Source organism: Astatotilapia calliptera, chromosome 15, assembly GCF_900246225.1.
Source record: "Astatotilapia calliptera chromosome 15, fAstCal1.2, whole genome shotgun sequence".
Lineage (NCBI taxonomy): Eukaryota > Metazoa > Chordata > Actinopteri > Cichliformes > Cichlidae > Astatotilapia > Astatotilapia calliptera.
The window spans coordinates 9,723,403-9,745,503 of NC_039316.1; the positions used below are offsets into that span (position 1 = coordinate 9,723,403).

A 22,101-nucleotide genomic window follows, 5' to 3' on the forward strand; every position below is an offset into this window, starting at 1 on the left:
AGCGGCGTGGCTTACTGAGACCTCTCCTACCGCTTGTTCATCGCTCACACCTCCTGGTCGCCTGAGAGACGGAGGGGGCTTCTGGCTTATCAAACAAATTAGCTGCTTCATCACAGGGATGAAAGTGGCGATACACAAGCTGTGAAGCTGTCCTTTTCTTTCACGGGCAGTCCTTGCTCGAATACAGTCAAACAGAGAAACGATGCTCTGTTTGACGGAGGCCGGCGGATCTACAGTGCACTGCGTGGTGAGTAAGAAGCGATGGGTCTCCCAGCCCTCTAGGGGTCTGACACTTCAACCTGCTGTCACAGCAGACAAATGGCCAAAGTGCGGTGGCTTCTGCTTGGACAGAGGTCTGATTACAGTTAGATCAGAAGCCAATTTTTTGCCCTTCCAATCTCTGCAAACCCCACCCACACAGCACCACAGTTCTGAGTCACAGAGCTGAATGGCTGCAACCACTATGGCTAGCGTCCATATGCATACACTCCTACAGTACACTTTATCTCCCTCTAATTTCTCATCCTCCTCTTCACTTTCCTAAACTTAGATGCAACTTCGTCAGTCTGCAGTGAGATCATCCCTCTGCTCTTCCTGTTGATTGTCATCTTGTCTCCTATAGCTGTAGGGCTTGCAGCCTGCTTGTGCTGCAATGAATGACAATCCAAGGACACATCTGCACCACTTTTAGGTATTTATGTCTTGACAGCTTTGCGTCATGTTGATGTTATCCCAGAAGTCTCCATGCTTGTGAAAAACAAAAAGAATCCCAGTATACGTCCCCTCATATGGAGTCTGCCAACTCCCAGCTGGATGATGCTACAGCAGACAGACACATAGACATATAGCTCTTTGTCTCTGGACAAACACGTCTAGAATTTTGTCCTTATTTTCCCCCGTCAGCCCTCCTCCACATACATCCCCTCGGGTCCTGAGATGTGCATCTCAACATCCTTGCCCAACCACCCCCCACCATTTCCACATTTTATAGGACAATATCTTCCACGCTGTGCACATATCAGACAAAAGTGCAGCCCGATGGCCAGTCACGTGCCACAGAGAGACAAACATCTTGGTCGTTAGCATACTCTTATGGACTTAAATATAGGCCTGTCACACTTAGCAACAGGCTGAGAGCTGAGTGGGGAGGGGGGCCTGTGCACATGCCAGCCATGTGGCAGAGCATTAAAGCCTGAGTCATCGCGTCATGTGACATGCGTGTCTTGCCTGCAGGCACTCGGCAGGACTGCATACTAAAGAGCAGCCTAGAGAAGCAACAGGGGGATAAATACCATTGCAGCTACCAGCGGAGGAAGGCGAACGTCGGGATTTGCGGAGCTCTTATTGACAGACTGTGCCAAGTCCAGGCTCGCAGTCTCAGTCGGCTAAAGTTTAGGACATTGGCTTTACTCAAGCAAACTCCATTACAAAATGCCATTTATTTAGGCTGGCAGCAGTGAGGCTTAAGTCACTGATCGGACATTTAGAGCCTTTTCTCTCGAGCTGGGGAAAATTTCAAACATTTGTTTGCAATGTCACTGTCAGCATAAGGAAGAGACACAGAAGCCATCCAGTGCTCTCAGTCGAGGGAGGTGAAATAAATCAATGTCCCAGTGCATGAATCTGCGATCAAACTAAGTTTGGCCAGTTCGTATGGAATAGATTATAATGTAAATGTAGGGCAAGTACAGAAAAATAAAACACAGAGCTCACTTCAGCAGGGCATGGGGACCGACAATAATATCTTCCTCCCAAATAAGAAAGCTAGACTCAGGGCTAAAAGGTGGATTTAAATTCAGGGAGGGGCTTTTGAAATGTTAGCAACAGCAATGACAGGCACTCCAAGCACTGTGAAAGGCCTATACCAGTCGAATTACCTAAAAGTGAGAGGCCACATATATTTCATTCATTTTCATTTCATTCATTTATTTATTCATTTTCAGGCACAACAAATACCTATATTGAACATAAAATACACAAAACAAAAAACAAAAATTGCCTGAAAAAGGAGTGGGACGAAGAAAACTTATTAAATCCCACCCCTATACTCACTCATCAACAAAAAAAACAAACTTCCCGCAGCTACGCCCATCATTGCATACAGACCACACAGCCTCCTACACTCAACTGCAATTTCCACTGTTGCAAAAGCAGCCGTGGAAATCAGAAAGATTTGAAATTCATATTGTTTAAATTGAGAGTAAATAGGATTTGTTTGTCTACTTGGATGCTTTCAGACAGACTGAAGACCTTGGTGACACATAACTGAAGTCAGCGGCAACAGCAAGCTGTAAGAGTGCACTTTCTGCTTTTATAAATGTACATGGTTATGTTTTAACTTTTCCATCGCTGCCCCCTTTGTGACCATGGAAACCACAGAAGCTGCAGGACAATACAGGGACTCATTTTGCAGATGGGCTAATGAAGCCTTTTCTCATATAAAAGTAAAACATTTGAGGGTTTTTTTAAAAAATTTATTTCCTTTTTTCCCCCTTTTTTGTAGATGCTATTACACTCTGTCCTATCAGGAGATATTAACAACATTAAGTCTTACCAAAGCAAAGCATTTTGTACATGATTCAGCAAAAAAAAAAGGAAGTAAAACACAACCTGTTTGTTTGTTCTAACATCATCTTTCCCCAGACACTGCCCACCAGCTACACTTTATTTTATGTCAAATACTTTCTCTTTGACAAATAATGCACAGTGACAGCCATACAAGTGCTGCTATTTTGTTATTGTGGCACAGCTGCCCCTAGTGTGTTTCTTTACTAAGTTTCTAACATGTTACATATACACAAAACATACAATTTCAATTTATGTGTGTAAGGCCAGTGCAGGAGCAGAGCTCTTAAAAAAAAGAACATCTGAGAGGTCGTTCCAGCGTGGTGAGAAATTTTTCTGTTGGACATAGCCATGAGCAGCTTCAGATGACTGTGCAAAGTATTATCTTAAGGTAAGTGTCATACACACTTTGTTCAGCTGGTGTACACTGCTTAACACTGACTGTGCAACGCGGAGCATGTGCTACAAGTAGGACCAGATTTATCCTGCTCGAAGGTTTTTGCGGCAGTTAAACGACAAACATCTTAGTTGCAGTTAGTTATATCTTCCATAATATGCTTATGAGCAACATAACCCACATGTCCACACTGGCAGTCTAGGTTTGTTAGCTAGAGCTGACAGAGACGCTAATATTCTACAGCTGGAGCTGATTTAGTTGACTATGTAGAAATTAGCCTTTAGCAAAGAAGATAAAAAGCATGACATAGAAGACTCAGACTCAAATTGCATAATCGTACGTCTTGGACCTAAGCTGTGAAGCAATAAAACTACAGGAAACTTTGTGTGTCTGTCACAACAGATGGTTCATTTGTGTGAACGTTAAGGCCTTGCTGAGGTTAACTACACATAAATATAGAAAAGGCAAGGCAAGGACACCTACCTACTGTACGCATGCAGCTCCGTCTCTGTCTACAAGAGTCTTTATCACACACATACACCCACATCTCAGCGCATAAAAACGCAGTGACAGGCAATTCCTCAAGTTCTGGCGCCTTGGGAACCTTTCTGTCTTTCCTCCTTTGCACACTCGCAAAAGGTTCAAATCTGGTTTTAGCCCTCAGGTTTTGGCTGATTTGCAGCTTTACATGTTTTATGTATTCATGCTTACAGAATCATCAGCTGGCCTCACATTATCTGCAAGTGCCCTTTTGATATCAGGATTTATTTTTAGTCAGTGACTCGAGCTGCCCGTTCTCTGAGGCAGCAAGGCAACCTCAAACCATAACTTTCCCAACACCATGATTTGCACTTAAAAACTGCCTTCAGTCCATGCCAAACATTTCTACCGTTTATGTCGCCAATTCTGTATCTATCTTTGACGTGTCACTCCAAAACACTTTATTCCAAAAGACCTGATTAATCATTTTCATTGGCAAACTGTAGTTTTGTTCTTTCTGGACAACAAAAACTCTTCTTGCCACACTTCCCATTCAGATCAAATGTGTGATATTTCCTGATTTTTTGAACAACAACAGTTGCAAGAGTTACTTAAGATCCTCTGACTACATGTTGGGTTGTTTTAGACTTCTTTTAAAGCAAGTGACGTGCTATTAGAATGACTTTGCTGGAACAGTCGGTCCTGGACACATCGGTAGTGATTTGAAATCTATACCACTTGTTTGAGTGATTTTCCTTACAGGGGAACGATTACTCTCAAGTCATTTGGAAACCTTTTCAAAAATCTTTTCCCTGGCTCACAGCCATCCAGAAGCCTTTTTGTCAGGGCCTTGGAGAGCTCTTGAAGACGTGAGGGTAAAAGAAAGCAAAGCAAACACCCTAGAAGGAAAAGGTTTAAACAAGACTGGGGTTACCTGCCACTCCTAATGGAGATTTTAATCCCTGATATCTAATCTGGAATTTGTGATTCTAATTTTATGATTTTGAAGAGGTGATAAATGTAGCTATGTACTACAAAATGTCATTATGTTTACTTTACCTGTAGGCTGTATTTTAAAGATCAATTTTTTTAAACGTGTGAAAAACACTGGTAATTTTCATGTAATTTAATTAGATTTACATAATAAAACATCATTAACTAACAATCTATCTGTTTCTGGAGCTTGGCATAATGGCCTTTTTACATTTTGCTTTTAATTAATTGGTCATAACCGTTGTGTTGGGGAAACAAAGCACATGTGGCGAACATTAACATGCGCGTCACCTCTCGCAAGATAAGCTCCTGGATGTCTGGGTAAAGCGATTGGAAGAGGAGAGTGTTCCGAAGCCAAATCATAAGGAAACATATGAAACATTAATGCGGAGGCAGCAGCGGCCCTTGAGACAGAGTGGAAGACTGCCTACAGTGGTTGAGAAGAAATAATTGGATGCAGAGAATAAGTAGCAAAATCAGGAGCTTAGATAAAATAAAATACATTTTAAAAGCACAATGCATAACAGAAGAAAATGTAGAAAAGAGTGAGACAAATACTTCACAGTCATTTCAGAGTCGTGGCCCTACGGAGACCCGGAGGTCACGTCAAAGGCAGGGGGAAAAGCAAGATGACAAAATCTTTGTGCTTCACAGCGTTCTGTAAGCCAGTCCCCCTACAAGCACCACAGGGACTGTGCCAACCTGACAGCATAAGTTTGACTCACCCCCACCACAGTTCCACACATTAACAACAACGTCAAGCAAAACCACCGAGTCTCAACCGCTCACGTCATATTGAAACAAGCACCTGAACAAACACTCGGGTTTTTTTTGCTTATTTTTAGCTCATCAAATGAAGCGTTTTTATCCACTCGAGGAGAAGCCTTTAATTCAGTCCAGTCATTTTGACAGCAAAGCATGTGCGGGACAGTTATGCAGTTACGATTTCTTGCACAAGCTGCTTCTTGCTTTGTGTTATCAGTTCTTTACCGTAGAGAGCAGGCCACAAAGCCATGCTCAGGACACATGTTCACCCTCCCAGACGTGAGGATAAACATGTGTTTACAGACCAGAACAATCCCCTGGCACACACTGTGTGTACTGACGGTAATCGAAGGACATCGCATTCTCATTCAACCTCAAAAATGCCTTTAAATGAATCCCATACTGCGTGTTCTCTGTTGACGTCATGTATGATTTGTTAGATGACAGTGATATTTCAGCGAGACGCCGGATTTCCAGCATGTATGATGAAGTGATATTTATATCCCTTGACAGGGGAGCGCTATCAGCACGCGCCAAAACCTTCTCTTGGAAAGTTGCAAACAACAGCTTGTACTTAACCTACCAAATAATCGGCTATTTATAGGCAAAGGGCAATCTGGAGCTTTTTTTTTTTAGCTTTGAAAGGAAAGAAACGAACGGTTTACATGATTTCTGAAGCACCAGCATTTAGTCCTCTGGGAGTCAACCAAAGTGCTACGATAATGAAAGCGACAGACTCACAAATGAAATCAATAGGAAGCATAGGGTTACCACAAGTATCATCACTTAATCGGAAGCCATTCACAATGACACCAAACAATCTATTAGAGTGTGCAGGGTATTTACCTTTAATGCTTGACTCTTGATGACAAGGGACCTGCTGTTGTACAGCAACCGGACAGTGGTCAAAGCTCTTGGTTGCAAGGATGCCGTTACATTAAGAGAAGAATATTGACCAGGACTTACACGAGTGCAAATCAATACAATAGGAACATGATCCTCACAAGTGGCCCAGCCAATGCTGAAAATGCAGCTGTGCGAAATAGATCCTGCCGTAAATCACAACATTCCGACAGAGCTGCGGGCTCTGACTGTCACTCACTCGCTAGGCCGAACAGCACAGCGGCGAGTATGTTATCAAGAGTGGCGTGGTTAAAATGGAGCTCACGTCTCAGATCAAAGATTATCAGTATGTTACAAAATGGGTGATATTTTCACAGTTTTGGCCACTGCTTTGGTTATAATAGAACTACAATCACTGAGAATATTGCTAAGACATGGGATGAAAGCAACAATGAAGTTAAATGAAGCGATAAATGAGCAGCAAATTGATTAGACAGCTAAAAAGGGAAAGTGTGAGGGCCTGAAATGCCTTTCTTAATATCTCACTGAACATGGAAACTGTAACTGTTGGTAAATACCGACATGCTTCCACGCCCTTAAAATTCCTACATACATCTCTAATTTATACAGCAACTCATATGGACTGGTACTTATATAGTTCTTTTCTACTCCAACAGTCCATCGACTGAGCACTCAAAGCACTTTTTAGGAAAACCCATATTCGTCCATCCTCAATTAGATGTCTGTGAAGGTTCTCAGTCATTCAGGTCATCGTAGTCTAAGGAGCTTGGAAAGAAAAGCGTCTTTAAGTTGCTTGAAGACGTTTCGACTCTCATCCAAGAAGCTTCTTCAGTTCTAAAGTCAAATGGTGGGGAGTCCCAGATTTAAGCCCTGTGGGAGGGACCAAACAGCCACTTCATAAACGCACGGCACAACATAGAAGAGCCACCTCCACGGGACAAGACTCGGCTGTCTATCTGCATCTAAAGGACAAAGGTCACTCTTTTGAGGATACCAGTGTTCACATTTCGGACAGATAAGACAGATGGTTTGAAAGAGAAGTGAAAGAGTCCATCTATGTCCACTGTGAACGGCCATTTTTGCACAGAGGCGGTGGCTTACGACACCAACTGTCTGCCATCAATAATCCAGTTTTTGGTTTCCCTTCCCAGACGCCTTAACACCCACTCACATCCTGGGCCATTGACTTCAGGAAATCACATGATAGGGTGGGGCTAGGTTTAACAATGAGCTCACCCGAAACCTCGGCTGATTGTGACCTACACCCGTTGTCACACCTTGGCTCGTGTGATTAGGTAGAGGATCAATAGGGGATCCATTGTACCTCTTGGGGGGACACTCCCACAGGGCTTAAATCTGAGACACCATTTGACCTTAGAACTGAAGAAGCTTCTCGGATGAGAGGTGAAACATCTTCAAGCAACTTAAAGAAGTCCAGACGCTTTTCTTTCCAAGCTCCTTAGACCACATCAATTAAAGTTTTGCAGGCAGGATTAAAAATGTCAATCCAAACTTCCTACTGCGTTTGCTCCACTGTCCTGGAAAATGTTAGCTAACCTTATACGGTAACTAAGGTTCCTTCAGGCTAACATAGGGATTTGCTTAGTACCACTAAGCTCACCTTAGTATGACTTTCTACCCATGTTAAAGTGGTCCGAGAGAAAATCAATCTTTTCATGGTTACTTACAGTTAATAATTACAGCTAACACAGACAGTGTAGCTTCACCTGTCCACAAGCAGTCAGAATAAAGCCGGTCAACATCCAGTACAATAGGTACACTCTCCGAGTGCGTATGTTCAAATATAAACCTATTTATTCTCTCCAGCCCACGTGACACTGTGTATTTTCATTGAGCCACTCAAGCGTTGTCTCCCGTCTGTTGGGAATAATTAGTGCACAGGTTGGTGACCTCTCAGGCATTGCTACTCTGCATCAAACAGTCAGTACATGTGCATTACTTATAGCTTGGTTTCTTTTCATGCAGTGTACAGACAAAAGAATGAAAAAGTGCACATGCATTAACAACCAGCAGATGTAAAATGTGCCTTTGGTCAAAAGCTTCTAGACAGCACTTATTAAGCAGTCCTTCAAGTTCCCACCTTAAATGTGATGAGTCATGGTAAGTAGGAAGGCCTGTGTGTCTGGATGAACTTTACTTTTAGATGTGCACTTTTCCATTAGTTAACTGGTCAAACGGTTTAAACCATCAAAGCCACATGCCTCTCTTTAATGCGCAGACATACACACACTCATCATCCCTGACAAGGCAGGAGTTAACAGAGCAGAGAGACAAGGAGCAAGAGGAGTAAGAGCTGGAGATAAATGTACACTAAATTATTGAGGAGAAGCAACATGGCAGCACAACTTTAATCACCCTAAACCCGGATCCCATTTGGTGCCTGTCAAGGCTAAAGGACTTAAGCAGAACACGCTGTCAGGATATTGGACAGGGGGAAGCAGCAAAAACACTGTTGCGGTACTGATGCAGCAAAATTTGTTTTCCATTTCTAAGAACCGATAGAACAGAGGACGCTGAGTGCTTTGGGAGGGCATGAAAGATTCAAACCTGGTACATAAGGGGTCTTTGATTAACAGCACTTCAATACAGCGCACAGCCACAAACACATGCCCTCTTTGTTCCGGTAATAGTGTAAAGTTGATGTGCACAGAACTGACATGAAAGCCACATCTTGGAAGTTCCCTTGTGACCTTACCACGGGCTAAACTTTCAAGACTTTTTTTTTTTGACTATATCACACGGTTATATCGACTGGCAGTTTTAAGACTTAATTTCAACAGATTTTCTCTTCTTTCTCTCCCCCAGTCCTTGTTCTACTTGTGTGAAAAGTAAAATGAGGTCCGCTGGGATGAGATACTAATCCCTCTTTATATTCTGTGATACCAAACCACAATCCTTCATCCCCCATATGCTACTGCCAGCTCTCCAGCTAGCCACTGAGAAGGAAACAAACTATACACTTGTAAATTTAGTAACCTTTCCACCAGAGCAGATTATATGAAATGTGAAGAAATACGTACACTGATGTTTAAGTCACCAATATATAAAATATGCATTTCCCTTCTACACTCAGTTGCTTGCAATTAAGAACCTAAATCACACCACAAAAAAGCAAAGAAAAGAAAGTTTTAACAAAACAGATAAAAGACCAAACAACTGAATAAATGGTCTGTGACCTGAAAACAAGCTTTAGCTTTCCCTCCATCTCTAAAGATAGTGCAGCTATGCAGAGAAAAGTAGCCAGAGGATCACTGTAATTATTTGTTAAAGTCGAACTGTACTATGAAAGCAATAATAATAATAACCCAGAACTTATATCACTGGAATCCTCCAAGAGAGTTTCACATATATTGAAATACACGGAAATATTAATAACGTTTCATCGCGAGTTTAATCAAAATAAGAACTTCCCTCGCATACATATGATGAAGCGCTGTAGAGATTGTGAGCTACAACTGAACACTTCCTTTGGTGCATATTATACCAATTAAATTCACGCTTGTATTGCTAAGTAAAAACAATCTGTGTCATTAAGATCACGTCTCAGCAAGATTTTCAAGTGACTGTGGGCAAACGTTGAAGGGTAGCACACTCACTCATTGAATCAGAATCTGCATGCGTGCATGCATGCACGTGCCGTTTCTGCATCCACCAGAGTCTGCTCGCATATACAAATGTTTGCCCTTTTGTGCACGTCACACATTATTTGCATCCGCATCCATTAACATCTGTACAAATCATCTATCATCGTGCGTGTGCATATGTGCAGAGGCACAACTGCATGTTACCTCAGCCACCTCCGGACAGCTATTCTGAAATAATAATTCTGGGGATGAGCGCACGCGCTTCTGTGTGTGTGCCTGTGTGCCTCCATTTGGACGTGTGAGGCCTATGATGTCCTGCGTTTGTCGATGAGATAATCTGGCGGAGCATGGACTGACAATTTGATCTATTGATCTGCGTCTTGCTGGCTCACAGGGAGTCTCTGAGTTATAGCGCTGCCATTTCTCCTGGCCACCATTAGTAAAGAGCGATCTCTCTGGGGAGGTGATGCTGCCACAGTGTTAAACACATTTGCTGCAGACCACCCAGAAATTGAAATACATACAGATGACTCTGGTTCCAGTGTTATCACATTCCAAAACTGTAAATGTTTTCTGTCAGCCGGACACTCAGTTTCTATATACTGTTGCTTTGATGCGCAAAAACAATGTCTGATTAAAATCGTGTTCAGTATTACACGTTCTTGCTGACACAGCATAGAAAATATCTGACCAAAAATGAGCAAAAGATTTTCACAGTTGTTGACAGTTTGACACATTTTAGATTGTACTTGATTACTCCAATATACTGAAGTTGGAGATCCTAAACTACGGGTAACTGATCCATGTGTTGATGTCACTTGTCCCATGCTTATCATACGCCTGCAATCTCATATATCGACTACTTCTCTCACCCCAACCAGTCGGAGCAGATGGCCCCGCCCCTCCCTGAGCCTGGTTCTGCTGGAGGTTTCTTCCTGTTAAAAGGGAGTTTTTCCTTCCCACTGTCGCCAAAGTGCTTGCTCAGGAGGTCATATGATTGTTGTGTTTTTTCTCTGTATGTATTTTTGTAGGGTCTACATTACAATATAAAGCGCCTTGAGGCGACTGTTGTTGTGATTTGGCGCTATATAAATAAAATTGAATTGGAACTGAATTATTATGCAGGATATAGCACTTTTTAATGTAAAGACTTTAATGGGTTAAGCACTGCGTTTGAATCCGCTCCAAAGCCCTACCCCTGGTCCTTCTCCCAGTTTTCCTGTCTACAACTGGTCTATTACAATAAAGGCTAACAGCTTCTAAGAGAAGTATAGCAGGTATTAACTGCACGCTTGGTTAGTGTTAGTTTTGTCTTTGGTATGCCAAAGTATCCTGATGATAGTGAACAAGTTACTGAAGCCCAAGTTGCTCCTGAGTGTGAATGTTATACGGAGAGCACTTAGACATATAAAAAAGTGCTTGTGCGAATGTGTGTGTGGATGGCTGAATGAGACATGCTGTATAAAGTGCTTTGAGTATTCAAGTAGAGCAGAAAAGCGCTATACAAGACTCGTATGATGGAGCTCGGCTGGCACATGCGGTTTAATTAAGGCAAAAACTAGCATTACTCTCAGTACTGACACTACTATTATTTAACACAATCCTCTTTTTACTTTTACCCTTCATGTTGATCCACAGCATCACATTAAAAAGAGGTGTGGAGGAAGAAGCAAGAGCATCATTGCAGAATGGTTTCAAGCTAAATGCTCGTTTTATCTTTTAACCTTTTCATTTTTATGAATGCTGGAAGCCAAGATTGCAACAGTGTTTTTTTTAGTCCGGTGAAAAGCTAATCTTCTCATCTTTTTGTCTTATGTTGATGGCCTTGTGGTTAACCTCCTGGTAAACACTAAAAGGGCCTCTGCAGTGTTCATTGAAAAGTAGTGTCATCAGAAAGTATTTGGCCAAGAAATAAAGGGCATAGGAAACAAGGGAAGCTTTCTTTTTTTTTTTGCTCCTCCACCTTCATCAGAAACACTGTCTCATCACTAAAACCACTAAAAAAACTGCTTTATTAATTCAGCATTTTGCAGTCTTGCTTATTTTTGAAAATACACAGCTAATCCAAAGGATAGCTAATGTGGGGTGACTGCTTGCACAGCAAATTCCGTTGTTTTTTTTAAATGCTTATGACTTCTTTTTGCTGTTGATACTGTGCAGAAAACAATTGAGTGTGTGTCTCTGTGTGTGCACTTGGGCATATCTGTCTCACTGCATTACCACACACAGATCAATAAGGATTCTATTCTTGGCCATTAGATCTTGAAAAAAAGGGATAGCCTGCCTCTCTCACTCTTCCCTAGCTATTCCCCCTCTCTCTCTGCTCTTCCTGGTTTATTGGCCTGTTCTTTCCACGGGCTCACCAGCCAAGCTCTTTCTCTATTTCCCGTCTTTCCCTCCTCCAGATAACACCAAAGGGACATTGTCATCTTCCCAGGTGGACGCTGAAGCCAGAGGCAGAGTGAGTGGTGAGCAGCCAATACGAGGCAGTTTTGGGGGACCACAGAAATGATTGGCTTTATGTCTACAGGGATGAGACATATCCTCAGAGAACACAAACACCGACATGTATCGCACATGTGTACACATCAGTGCACGCCTCCCGTTTGTGCTGTAATTTTCAGTGCTTTGCCACGTTGCCAGGCTGAGGCCCTTGATCTGCCACTTCCTGTAATCCTTCATGGAAGAGGGGTGCAGCCAAATGTCCTGGCAGGCCAACCAGGCAAACAAACACACATATACACACACTCACACAGACGTCGATATCCATGAGAAGCCTCTCATGGCCCGCCAGGGCTTAGATGTGACCATGTGTATCAGCACAGGGAATCCCTGGATGCCTTTCCAAAACCTGCAACCAGCCAAAACTTCAACGAAATCACAACCTGCCACAAGACCCACATCCGGCAGCTCAGCACTGCACAATTTATGAATCGCGAAAGCTCGAACTACCCCGCCTGCATCTGCGCCACAGTGGTGTCGCTGTCATCAGATAAAGAGACAGGGCTGACTAAACAGTAAAATAATGGGGGAGGAGAACCAACACCAAGGAGCAGATAGATGACTCCCAATTCACCTTCCACTGACTCTGATAAGACTCTATCTGATCCACATCACTCAAACACAAAAGAGATCCCTCAGTTCATTCAGTTTCAAAGTGACCAATTACAGCCAGCAGGAAACATCTGACAAGATCATTCGACCAAAGTCGGTATAGTCTGAGTATAGGCTGACTCGCTATAAACTTCTTCTTCCTACTTTGGAAGTAATGGGTAATGTACCAGAAAGCAAGACACAAGCCCTATTGAGCTTATCCCCCTTAACATAGTTCACCTACCAAAGCAGGAATTTCTACTTGTATCTACTAATACAAGTGATCGAATCTGCTCTAGTCCAGTTAAGGTTTATTTTGAATCTGTAAAGCTTTAGGAACATACAGTTATCGCTTTAAAATGTGGTGTGCCTACCATCTCACTCAGTCTGTCTTAAAACATTTAAAAGGTACACAGGCTGCCCATCTTTTTAAAAAAAATCTGGCAAACACGGTTCAGTAGACTCTCATGCTCATCATCATCCTCCCTTTTTTCCAGTGCAAGGTGAACGAGACTGAGTCACAACCATACCTGCCAGCAGGTGGGAAAGAAGGACAGCCAGGCGGACCGCTCTTAATCACACCGTAATGAGCTGGCAAAGGTTGTCGGACAGGCAGGAGAACACACAGAGGACCTGTAAAAGCGGCCTCACACAGGCAAGTTCGCGGGCGTTCTCTGAAGTTATATGACTCCCCGTGGTGCCATTTCATCGCAAGCTGTTGTCCCTGTTTGTGTTAACGTCCTCATATTGCAAGAAAGCCGATGCGAGCTAACACACGTGCCGAACGGCAACACGTATTTCAATATGTGGGGTCTGTGTGGGCTTTGCTTTGATTTAGCATTCGGCACAAGGGTGCAAGAATGTAGCACGGTCAAGGTCTAAAAAACAGCTAAACTGTGAAATTCAGTGAAGGTAAATGTGGTCTATATTTTATGCATTGTCTCGCCTTGGGATAATATCTGGATGTTGGACTTTAAGTTGAAGAGAAATCAAACACTGAAGCTCGCAAACCCAAGAAACCCACCTTTCCAAAATCCCTCTAAGATACTGAAAACCAGCCAACATACAGGAGCGTCTGACAACAGCAGCTGAGGGGACTGTTCACTTACCTGCTGCTGCCTCACAGGGATGCACCTACCCAAAGGAGCTGCCACGGGCCACAGCAGCTCATAGAGGCTCAGCGGCAAGTAAAAGGATACAATCTGAGAGCTCCACTCTGGGTGCCAACGGCCAATATCTTCTGCACAGGGTCAAAAGCCATGGACGACGGCTGATAGGGGAAGCCATGACGGACAGTCTGGTGCGATACGTAGAAAAATGAAGAAGAAGAAAGAAGGGAAAGAAAAAGAAAATGTGTTAGAGAATATCAATTTGCATTTCACAGCAGGGGTGTTGTTTTGTCAGTGGATGCCACACACCTGACTTTGATAAACAAATAGCCCAGACGGATGCGAAGAGTGTTATGAAAGAAATATAAAAACTGAAATTGTGCAGACAAGGGAATATTAAAAAAAAAAAAAAAAAAAGATAGAACAAATGCTCTTTCTGTGCACAGATATCCTTTTCTTAATGATAGGTATGATATTTGGACTCGCTTTTTTGGTTCCGTTTATAATCACTGGCCTAATTTGAGATTTCATCTCTCTCTCATTTCCCTCTTTTTATGTTGTTTTCCTTCTCTCGCTGCCTCCCACGTGCAGTCGTGATAACACTTAAAGTCTGGAAATAAAATACATGGAGAAAAAAAAAACATGGATAAGGAGGAATCAGGTTATGATTAGCTTTTGTTTCTTCTTTACGGTATGCGACGCATTATAAGGTGTTCCTGGTTCACTCTGTGCATTTCTGTGAGGGTAGTTTTATGGCATCAGTCAGCCGGCGGTGGGCTGTTGGATTTGTTTGCTTAGTGACAGAAGGCTAAAGTACATTACATAAGAAGCACTCGGTGCAGCAGAGACACCTGCCTTCCTCGTAGAGAGACATTACAGAGAGATCCTGTCCAGACAGACAGCAAAGGTGCAAGAGTGAGCCTGAAGTCTTGTTCAAAGGCACTTCAATCAGACGTCTTGCTGTTGACAGACATATTTAGGCTGCCGTGGCTATAAAACCTGCAGTCTTTAAGCTGGTCTGTCTAGTCACCAAACCCCAACGTCCCCAAAGCCCTCGGGTATGTTGACATGATTCTAGATTATTTTCCCATGTTTACTTCACGCGCTCTCAACGTAACACTTCTTACTGATGTTAATCTCCCTGGATTTGCACCTCTGTTATGTGACTACTAAAATACACGAGGACAAAAAGTCTTTTAACACACAAGAAAAGACTTCATCGTGCAAATATGCTAAAGCAAATCAATGGCAGTGTCATGTTTTTCCAGCAACCAGACATAACGAAGGATATCACACATAGATGATTTCAAATATATCAAAAACATTAGGTGGAATAAGCAAAAAAGCTTCACAAGCACACAATTTAAATATGTTGGGAAATCAATGAGAAGCACACAGTGGGGTCTATTAAAAGGGCAATTAGAAAAGCTGCTGAGGAAACTCTGAATTGACTTAACAGTAGCATGCACGTCATGTAAACTGGACGGGTATTATCCCAATTATCCCATCTACTACTGTGGTCAATACAGACAGAGGAGGGAGAGCCTTTTTTAATCTCCCAAGCAGGCCTGTACTCACTTCAGGCGCCATCAGTCCCCAATGATCTGGGGATAAAGTGGTCTGTGTTTAGGTGTGGATGAGGGAGACCGAACGGAGGGGGGGTGCAGGGATGTGTGAAAGAGAAAAGACGAGGGAGAAGAAGGGAATGGAGAGACACTGCGTGGAAAAGACAACACGCACAGTGCCACACGTTCGCTTACACACGCACATCAATCACAAACCAATGTTTTACTAATCCAAACCAACAGATTATGCAAGAGGGGATCAGTTCAGCCCAACCCCTCGATATGACAGTTCATGCCATGCGCACATGCAGAAAAGTCCGGGATTTTCACAGAGTACACTGGCGCAACCCTAACCCTACCATACCCCGTGTTGCTCGATGATTTTAAAAAAGCTCGAAGTACATTACTTAACAAAAACATAAACAATCGAATAGAAACTTGCAGCTGGTCGGTGCAGCGCACTCGCCAAACAGCATGCGCATCGTAGCTGCCTATGTTGCACTGTTTATGCGCATAGGATGTGATCTTTCTGAAATGGACAGGCTGCTCGCCAAATGTTCATTAAATCTTTAATGAGCACGTGCTTGTTGTAGTTTAGAAGAAGACTGCAGTGTAAAACGCTTTGCGGCTAATAAATAATTCCGTGGAGCTCCACTTGCACCATCCGTGTTCTGAGATGGGATAAGTGCAAAACATTGCCTGCAATAAATATCATTAGCGCTAAAAGCCAATACGCAAACAGCTGTATGATTGGAAAAAAAAAGAAGAAAAATCTCCAGTCTCGCCCACCTTGCAGAGCTGGAAATGCTCGGACTGGAGGGTCTCCTGGATGAGATGGTTCTCTTGTGGCCCCACTTGGACAGACGGCGTGGAGGAGGACACCTCTTTTAAACCGTCCAGCACCTTCCTGATGTTGAACTTCTTCATTTTCAGACTGCAGAACACAGAATTGAAATCACCCGCAATAATAATGATTTTTAAAAAAGATAAAGGGAATGGCCACTTTATTTCTCTCACACACACGCGTGCGCTCTGTTCCCCCCTGTGGCTCTTACATTTTAGTGCTTATTATTTATCGCAGTCTCCATGCTGGAAAGCTCAACGCGCGCACCGCACAGGTCAGGTCGCCGCTTGAGGTGTTTCTGGAGAGGGGGCGGTGGGGGTGCTGGTGCGTCGGTGTAATTTGCTCCTTGGAGTCCGTGCTGTGCCCCACTGCGTCTCCGTTCTTCCTCTCGGCGTCCCTCCCCTCCCCTCTCGACTGTGTGCGCCGCTCAGCCAAGGCGGAAACGCAGCGCAGCGGCGGCGGTGGTGGTGATGCTGCTGCTGCTGCTGACGCTCTTGCGCATGTCTGACAGAACAGGCTTCAACACAAATCCCGCCACCTTGCCAACCCCCCCTCTCTCTCTCTCTCTCTCTCTCTCGCTCTCTCCCTCTTGTTTCATCGGCCCCAGCGACAACGCCCCCTCCCTCCCCTCCCTGTCACGCACGTATAGTAGGTTTTGCTCCACTGCACCTGGTGATGCTGGTGAGCCTGGGATGCAGCAGCGTTGAGAGAGTCTGTGTGGAGACAGACGAGCAAACAAACCGGGGCTCAGTGCCATTATTTCCAATACACCCTTGCCTTAACCTCTCCGCCTCTTTTTATGTGCTTGCGTGGAAGATTCGCCATATTAAGGGTCACGCACAACAGATGATGGATGTGGAAATCAGTTGTTTTTTTTAAGCGAAAGAAATGGTTGTGCCAGGCTCAGCAATAAAAGACAGTCACAACAATATTAGAGCTGCATTTTGAACAGTTTTTGGGGGGCTTGGAGAAAAATGATAACATGAAGGACAAAATCATCCACTTTCAATCTATATTTAATTTTTTAGGATTTCTTTTTCCTGCTTTTTAAAGACGTTATTGCGCTCCCTGTGCTGTTTGATTTCATTATTTATTTATTTTTTGGCGAATGCTGCAAGGAGCGTTTGCAGAGAGGGAGCCACGTTAAGTAGCCCAACAGCTGAGCAAGCAAATGCGTCTATCAGTATCCATAGCAATGATTGTGTCCATCCTAGTGGAAGTTTACGCGCTCAACCGAGCTCCACGGCTACAACGCAAGAGCAAGACTTCATAGTCCAAAGCTGATGAAAAGGAAGGAGTTTGGAAATGTCTGGAACCGTATGGCATGTATGTCTCTCAACACAATAGATCTAATCTTTATCATTCTGTTTAAGATTAGATGTTGAACACATACAAATGTTTAATCCTACTTATTTTAAAGGAATTAACACTCTAATGTGTGTTTGCTGTCTTTATAGATTTGAGACTAACATTCACATGAGTCAGCAACAAAAGAGGGGCTCTGACTTTAGCTGTTTCACATACTTTTTCTGAAAGAACTTTCATATTTGCCATCTAGTGGATATATTGAGGGATAGCATGCCAGACGGTTGAAAGCTTTGAACTATGGAGGGTGTATGTCCCACCACCAAAGCATGGAGATCCTCCAAAGATTTAAGATATGCAGAGTCCATGACATATGATTGTTAATACCTTGTGTGTATCAGACTTAGAATAGACTGGTGAGTATTGAAGAGCTGGACTCTGACCCTTCAAATCTACCAGTACAAGGGCACCAAAGATTTGAGATGTGTGCAAACAGTATTTAGATAGTCAATCCAATTCAGTTTTATTCCAATAGCACCAAATCAAAACATAAGTCACCTCAAAGTGCTTTATGTTGTAAGATAAAGACCCTACAGTAATACAGAGAAAACAGCAACAATCAAGTGCCCCCCCCCTTTGAGCAAGCAGTTGGTGACGGTGGGAAGGGAAAACTCCCTTTTAACAGGAAGAAACTTCTAGCAGAACAAAGCAAAGGGAAGGGCAGCTATCTGTTGTGACCAGTTGGGGGTGAAGGGAGGAAGACAGGATAAAAAAATACTGTTTTTATACACTTCTGTAAACCTTTTTCACCTCACACCTAGATTAGCCAAGGCTTGATTCATGAGCTCACAGTTGCCCTTAAAGAGTAATAATATATAAAATATGTCTCCACATAAACACAGTCACTTCACAGAGTCCCGTGATCATACCTATTCGGTACCTTGCGCAGTCTGTAGTCTACCAGGAGCAGCTGCTATCGAGATCTAACGCTCACACAACTTTAGCACCAGGTACGATTCTCCTGAGCACTGAAGTGAGTTGAGTGCAGCACCCTGGTACAGCTGTGTATGTAAGGTCACAGATGAAGCACGAGCCTTGACAAGCTCATGCTTGAGTGACACAAATGTTGCCACCTGTTTAGGTTGTTTGCTAACACTCTCATCTTAGACAGGTGCCCTCGAGCAGCATGTGTGCAGCAGTGGAAGTAATAGCTGTGTGTCTGCGCTCGCTAGCACCTGATGCCATTTCTGTCCTAAAGTGGAGAAAGTGAGGGGGGGATGCATTTCTGCGACTCCTGCAACAGCACATTGTAATCAAAGCTGATATAATGAGCTGGTCTATATGTGCTTTTACGTAAGCAGTCCTTTGAGTGAGCTTGGTTTGATGTAAAGGATGCATCGAGGAAATGAAGGCGCTGCTGAACAAAACGAATCAAAAACATCTGAAGAGGACCAAAGGGAGAGGGAGCAAATTATGAAATCAGCAATCATATCAAGTTGGCTCGAGAACAATTGTTGCCACGCTGATTTGCATAATGAACTGAAATTGACCGTGCAGACCTTCCAACCCCAACCGATATCCCCTGATCCAGAATACATTATGCCGCCAAACAAAGAGGTCCTTATTAGGTGATGCTTGCATGCGTGTGAGTGTGTGTTGTTGGGCTCACATGGTGACACTGACATCAGTGATTTAATTTGGCACCATTGTGTTGTAGCCTGGCCATTCATCTGGCTACGCCATGTGTGTTTGTGTGCGTGTTGTATTTAAAGTGCTTTGTGCTCTTTGTTAAGGCTACCGAGGCAGCGCAGTGTGCGAGGACTTTTTAGGAGTCAAAATGTAAATAAAGCAGGATTCACGGGATTTATAATCCCATGTAACATTTAAGATATACAGTAATAGTTGCTAATATGGTTTTTCTTGATGATTTCTTTTGATTTCTGCAAAGTCTGAAACAGGTTTTCCTACTATGTCCATTCTTTTGGGCCATTAAGGACTTCTTACCTTAAGAACTTCCTGTAAGACCGGAGGTGAATAGGGTACACAGTCATTAATTTGCAGGAAAAGAATGTTTCAAAGTTTATTTAACCTCCTAGGATCTGGCGTCCACATATGTGGACATCACATTTTGGGTTATTTAGACCAAAATACTCAATTTTGCTCTCCTAGGACCTGACATCCACTTACGAGGACGTTGTACTGCTACTGTTCTATCAAAATTTTAAACAAATATCCTCATATGTGGCTCTTATTTTTTTTTAAAAACCAAAATAAGGTAAAAAAAAAAATAAAAATCTGGTAATTCTTTGTTTTTACATTCATCAGGCCCCAATATGCCCAAATATCAAAGAGAAATAAAAAATGCATGCCGTGGAAGAGTTCGGGTCTTAGGAGGTTAATGTAAATTAAAAAGAATTAAAAAATAAGTGTACATGTCACATTTTTGTTTTAGACATGCATGTACCAGCCAATCATGGTTCTCTACTAGGCACTTGCCACTACTTGTTATCAATGTATTGAAATGTCCCCATATTTGAAATATTTTCTCCTAGAACTGTATCATGAAGAAACATAGAGGCGTAGTAAAAAAAAAAAAAGTGAAAAAAAGTAATGCCAAGAAAGTGTTTCCCTGGGAGTAATGACAGTATGCAAAAAACCAAACAAAAAAACTGCAAAGCTTGGACTGCAATAACCCAAGTTGTGAATGTTGTGTCCCTTGAGACAAGACTGCAGCTAAGGTAAAAAAGAAAAGAAGAGCGGACCAGAAGAAAAAGAGGGAAGGAGGCACTGGATCTGTCAGCTTAAGTCAAGAAACTCACCCCAGTTTCTGGACAAACATGCATTAGTGGGGAACGTGATGACATCCATACAACGGGCATACTTTTTATGGCCGTTTCATGTATTTGGCTGCACGTACACTGATTAAGCCTAAATTTGTATCTATGCGCTCTTCATGAACGATACCCAGGAAGAGAACTGCACGTGGGCCAATTACAGCAGAGCACAGCTTCTTGCTTCAGTGGTCCCTCCATTATCTGCAAAAAACCATCTAATGCTGCTGACCCAGCTATATATATGCAAACTGAGCTGTTATACACACACGCCTATTCGCTGCTCATTCCAGATCAGAGATGATCAGCACTGATATCTATTTTCAGCAGTTCTGAAGAAACAAATCTTAGACTCAAAATACATATTTTATGCCTCTAATTTACACATACCCAGTTGTAAAACATGTTGCTGGACAGCAGATTACAAAGAAAATTGGAAAAAAATCCACCTCAGCATGCAAATTTGCATATATTACACAGATGTTTGGATAAAGATGATAAATACGCATTTTTATCCTACATACATACATCTATCTGCATAATGCTGCTGCGATCCTGTAAAAAAAGGCTTAACCATTCTGATTATGTATCAATATGTGTACTTTATCCTCAAATAATACACATATGCCCTAAAAGTAAGTCTCTTTACACATAGAATACCTCAAGTGGATTTCAGCCCCTTATAATTGTACTGACCTAACAGGGATGCACCTTGTCACATGAGCAAGGATGAGCCTTCCCTAGCACCACAATATGCCGTTTCAGAGCTCAGCATCACAGTAAGCCCTATATGACCCTTATACCAACAAAGTCCCTGTGCTGTCTGGCAAAAGTGAAAAACCCAGAGGGAGGCAGGGGACAATGTCAGGTTGCAGAGAGTTGAGGCGTCTGCCTGTCATGCAGAAGGACTGGAGGGACAGCACCCTCTGCCCTCACTGACAGCTGTAGTTAATCAAGCGAATCATAGCACACCTGAGTTTAATGCTTATGACCCAAACCCTCCCTGCAGCATTCAACCACTGTTTCCTTATACAAGCACTCTGACAAATGACAAGACGTACAACATCATTACACAAAGCCTTTACGTAACTCACACACACATAACGCTGGGAGCTTGTGACTGAAAGGAACCAGCAGACAAAGCTCACAACAGTTTTTGGCAATGAGAATGCCAAACTCACCGCTCAGTAGTCAGGAAAGCTAAGAGGGAAGCTATCTAGCTAACAAAGCCACGCGTGATACACACATACACTAGAGCAGTCCCAGAAGGATTGACTTTAATGAGCAAATGCCCTTGAGAAAACATTTGATTGTTTCTGCCTGGCTAAATGGGAGGATGTTTCAGCGACAAATGTTCAGCGCACAAACGCACGTGTTGGCGCATTACATGAGGAAGGTAACAAAATGTACACACTTCATTCCAACCAATAACACTTATAAATAGGGATGAGAGGATAAAAGACGGGAGATGGGAGGTGGAGAGATTGAAAACACTATAAAGCCTCCATCATGTTCATAGTTCTTGTGATCAAAAGCAAGAGAAGAGAAGTCTCCTGCAGGCGAACACAACAAGACGTGTTTTACAGTTTTCTCTTCAAGGTCATGAGATTATGTGTCTTCAATGAGTCAGACATGTCTCATACTGCTGATTGTGGTTTGCGTGATTGTACGTGTGCGCGCACAGT

At 42.9% G+C, this 22,101-nt stretch overlaps 1 protein-coding gene across 7 annotated transcripts in view; it reads right to left on the reverse strand.

The window, feature by feature from the left end:
- The window catches only part of stxbp5a (syntaxin binding protein 5a (tomosyn)), a 104,145-nt gene extending 82,480 nt beyond the window's left edge, over positions 1–21,665 (reverse strand). For 5 of the 7 annotated variants that reach the window (XM_026143421.1, XM_026143420.1, XM_026143419.1 and 2 more), the window contains exons 1-3: positions 16,492–16,811; positions 16,226–16,370; positions 13,962–14,059 (exon numbers count right to left, since the gene is read on the reverse strand). In XM_026143421.1, coding sequence (XP_025999206.1) covers positions 13,962–14,059; positions 16,226–16,363 — 236 coding nt within the window. In that variant the 5' untranslated portion in view covers positions 16,364–16,370; positions 16,492–16,811. Of the gene's footprint in view, positions 1–13,961; positions 14,060–16,225; positions 16,371–16,491; positions 16,812–18,514; positions 18,657–21,597 lie in introns of those variants that run through there. The other 2 variants (XM_026143417.1, XM_026143416.1) reach the window with 2 other exon arrangements.
- Between the last annotated feature and the right edge of the window lie 436 nt (positions 21,666–22,101).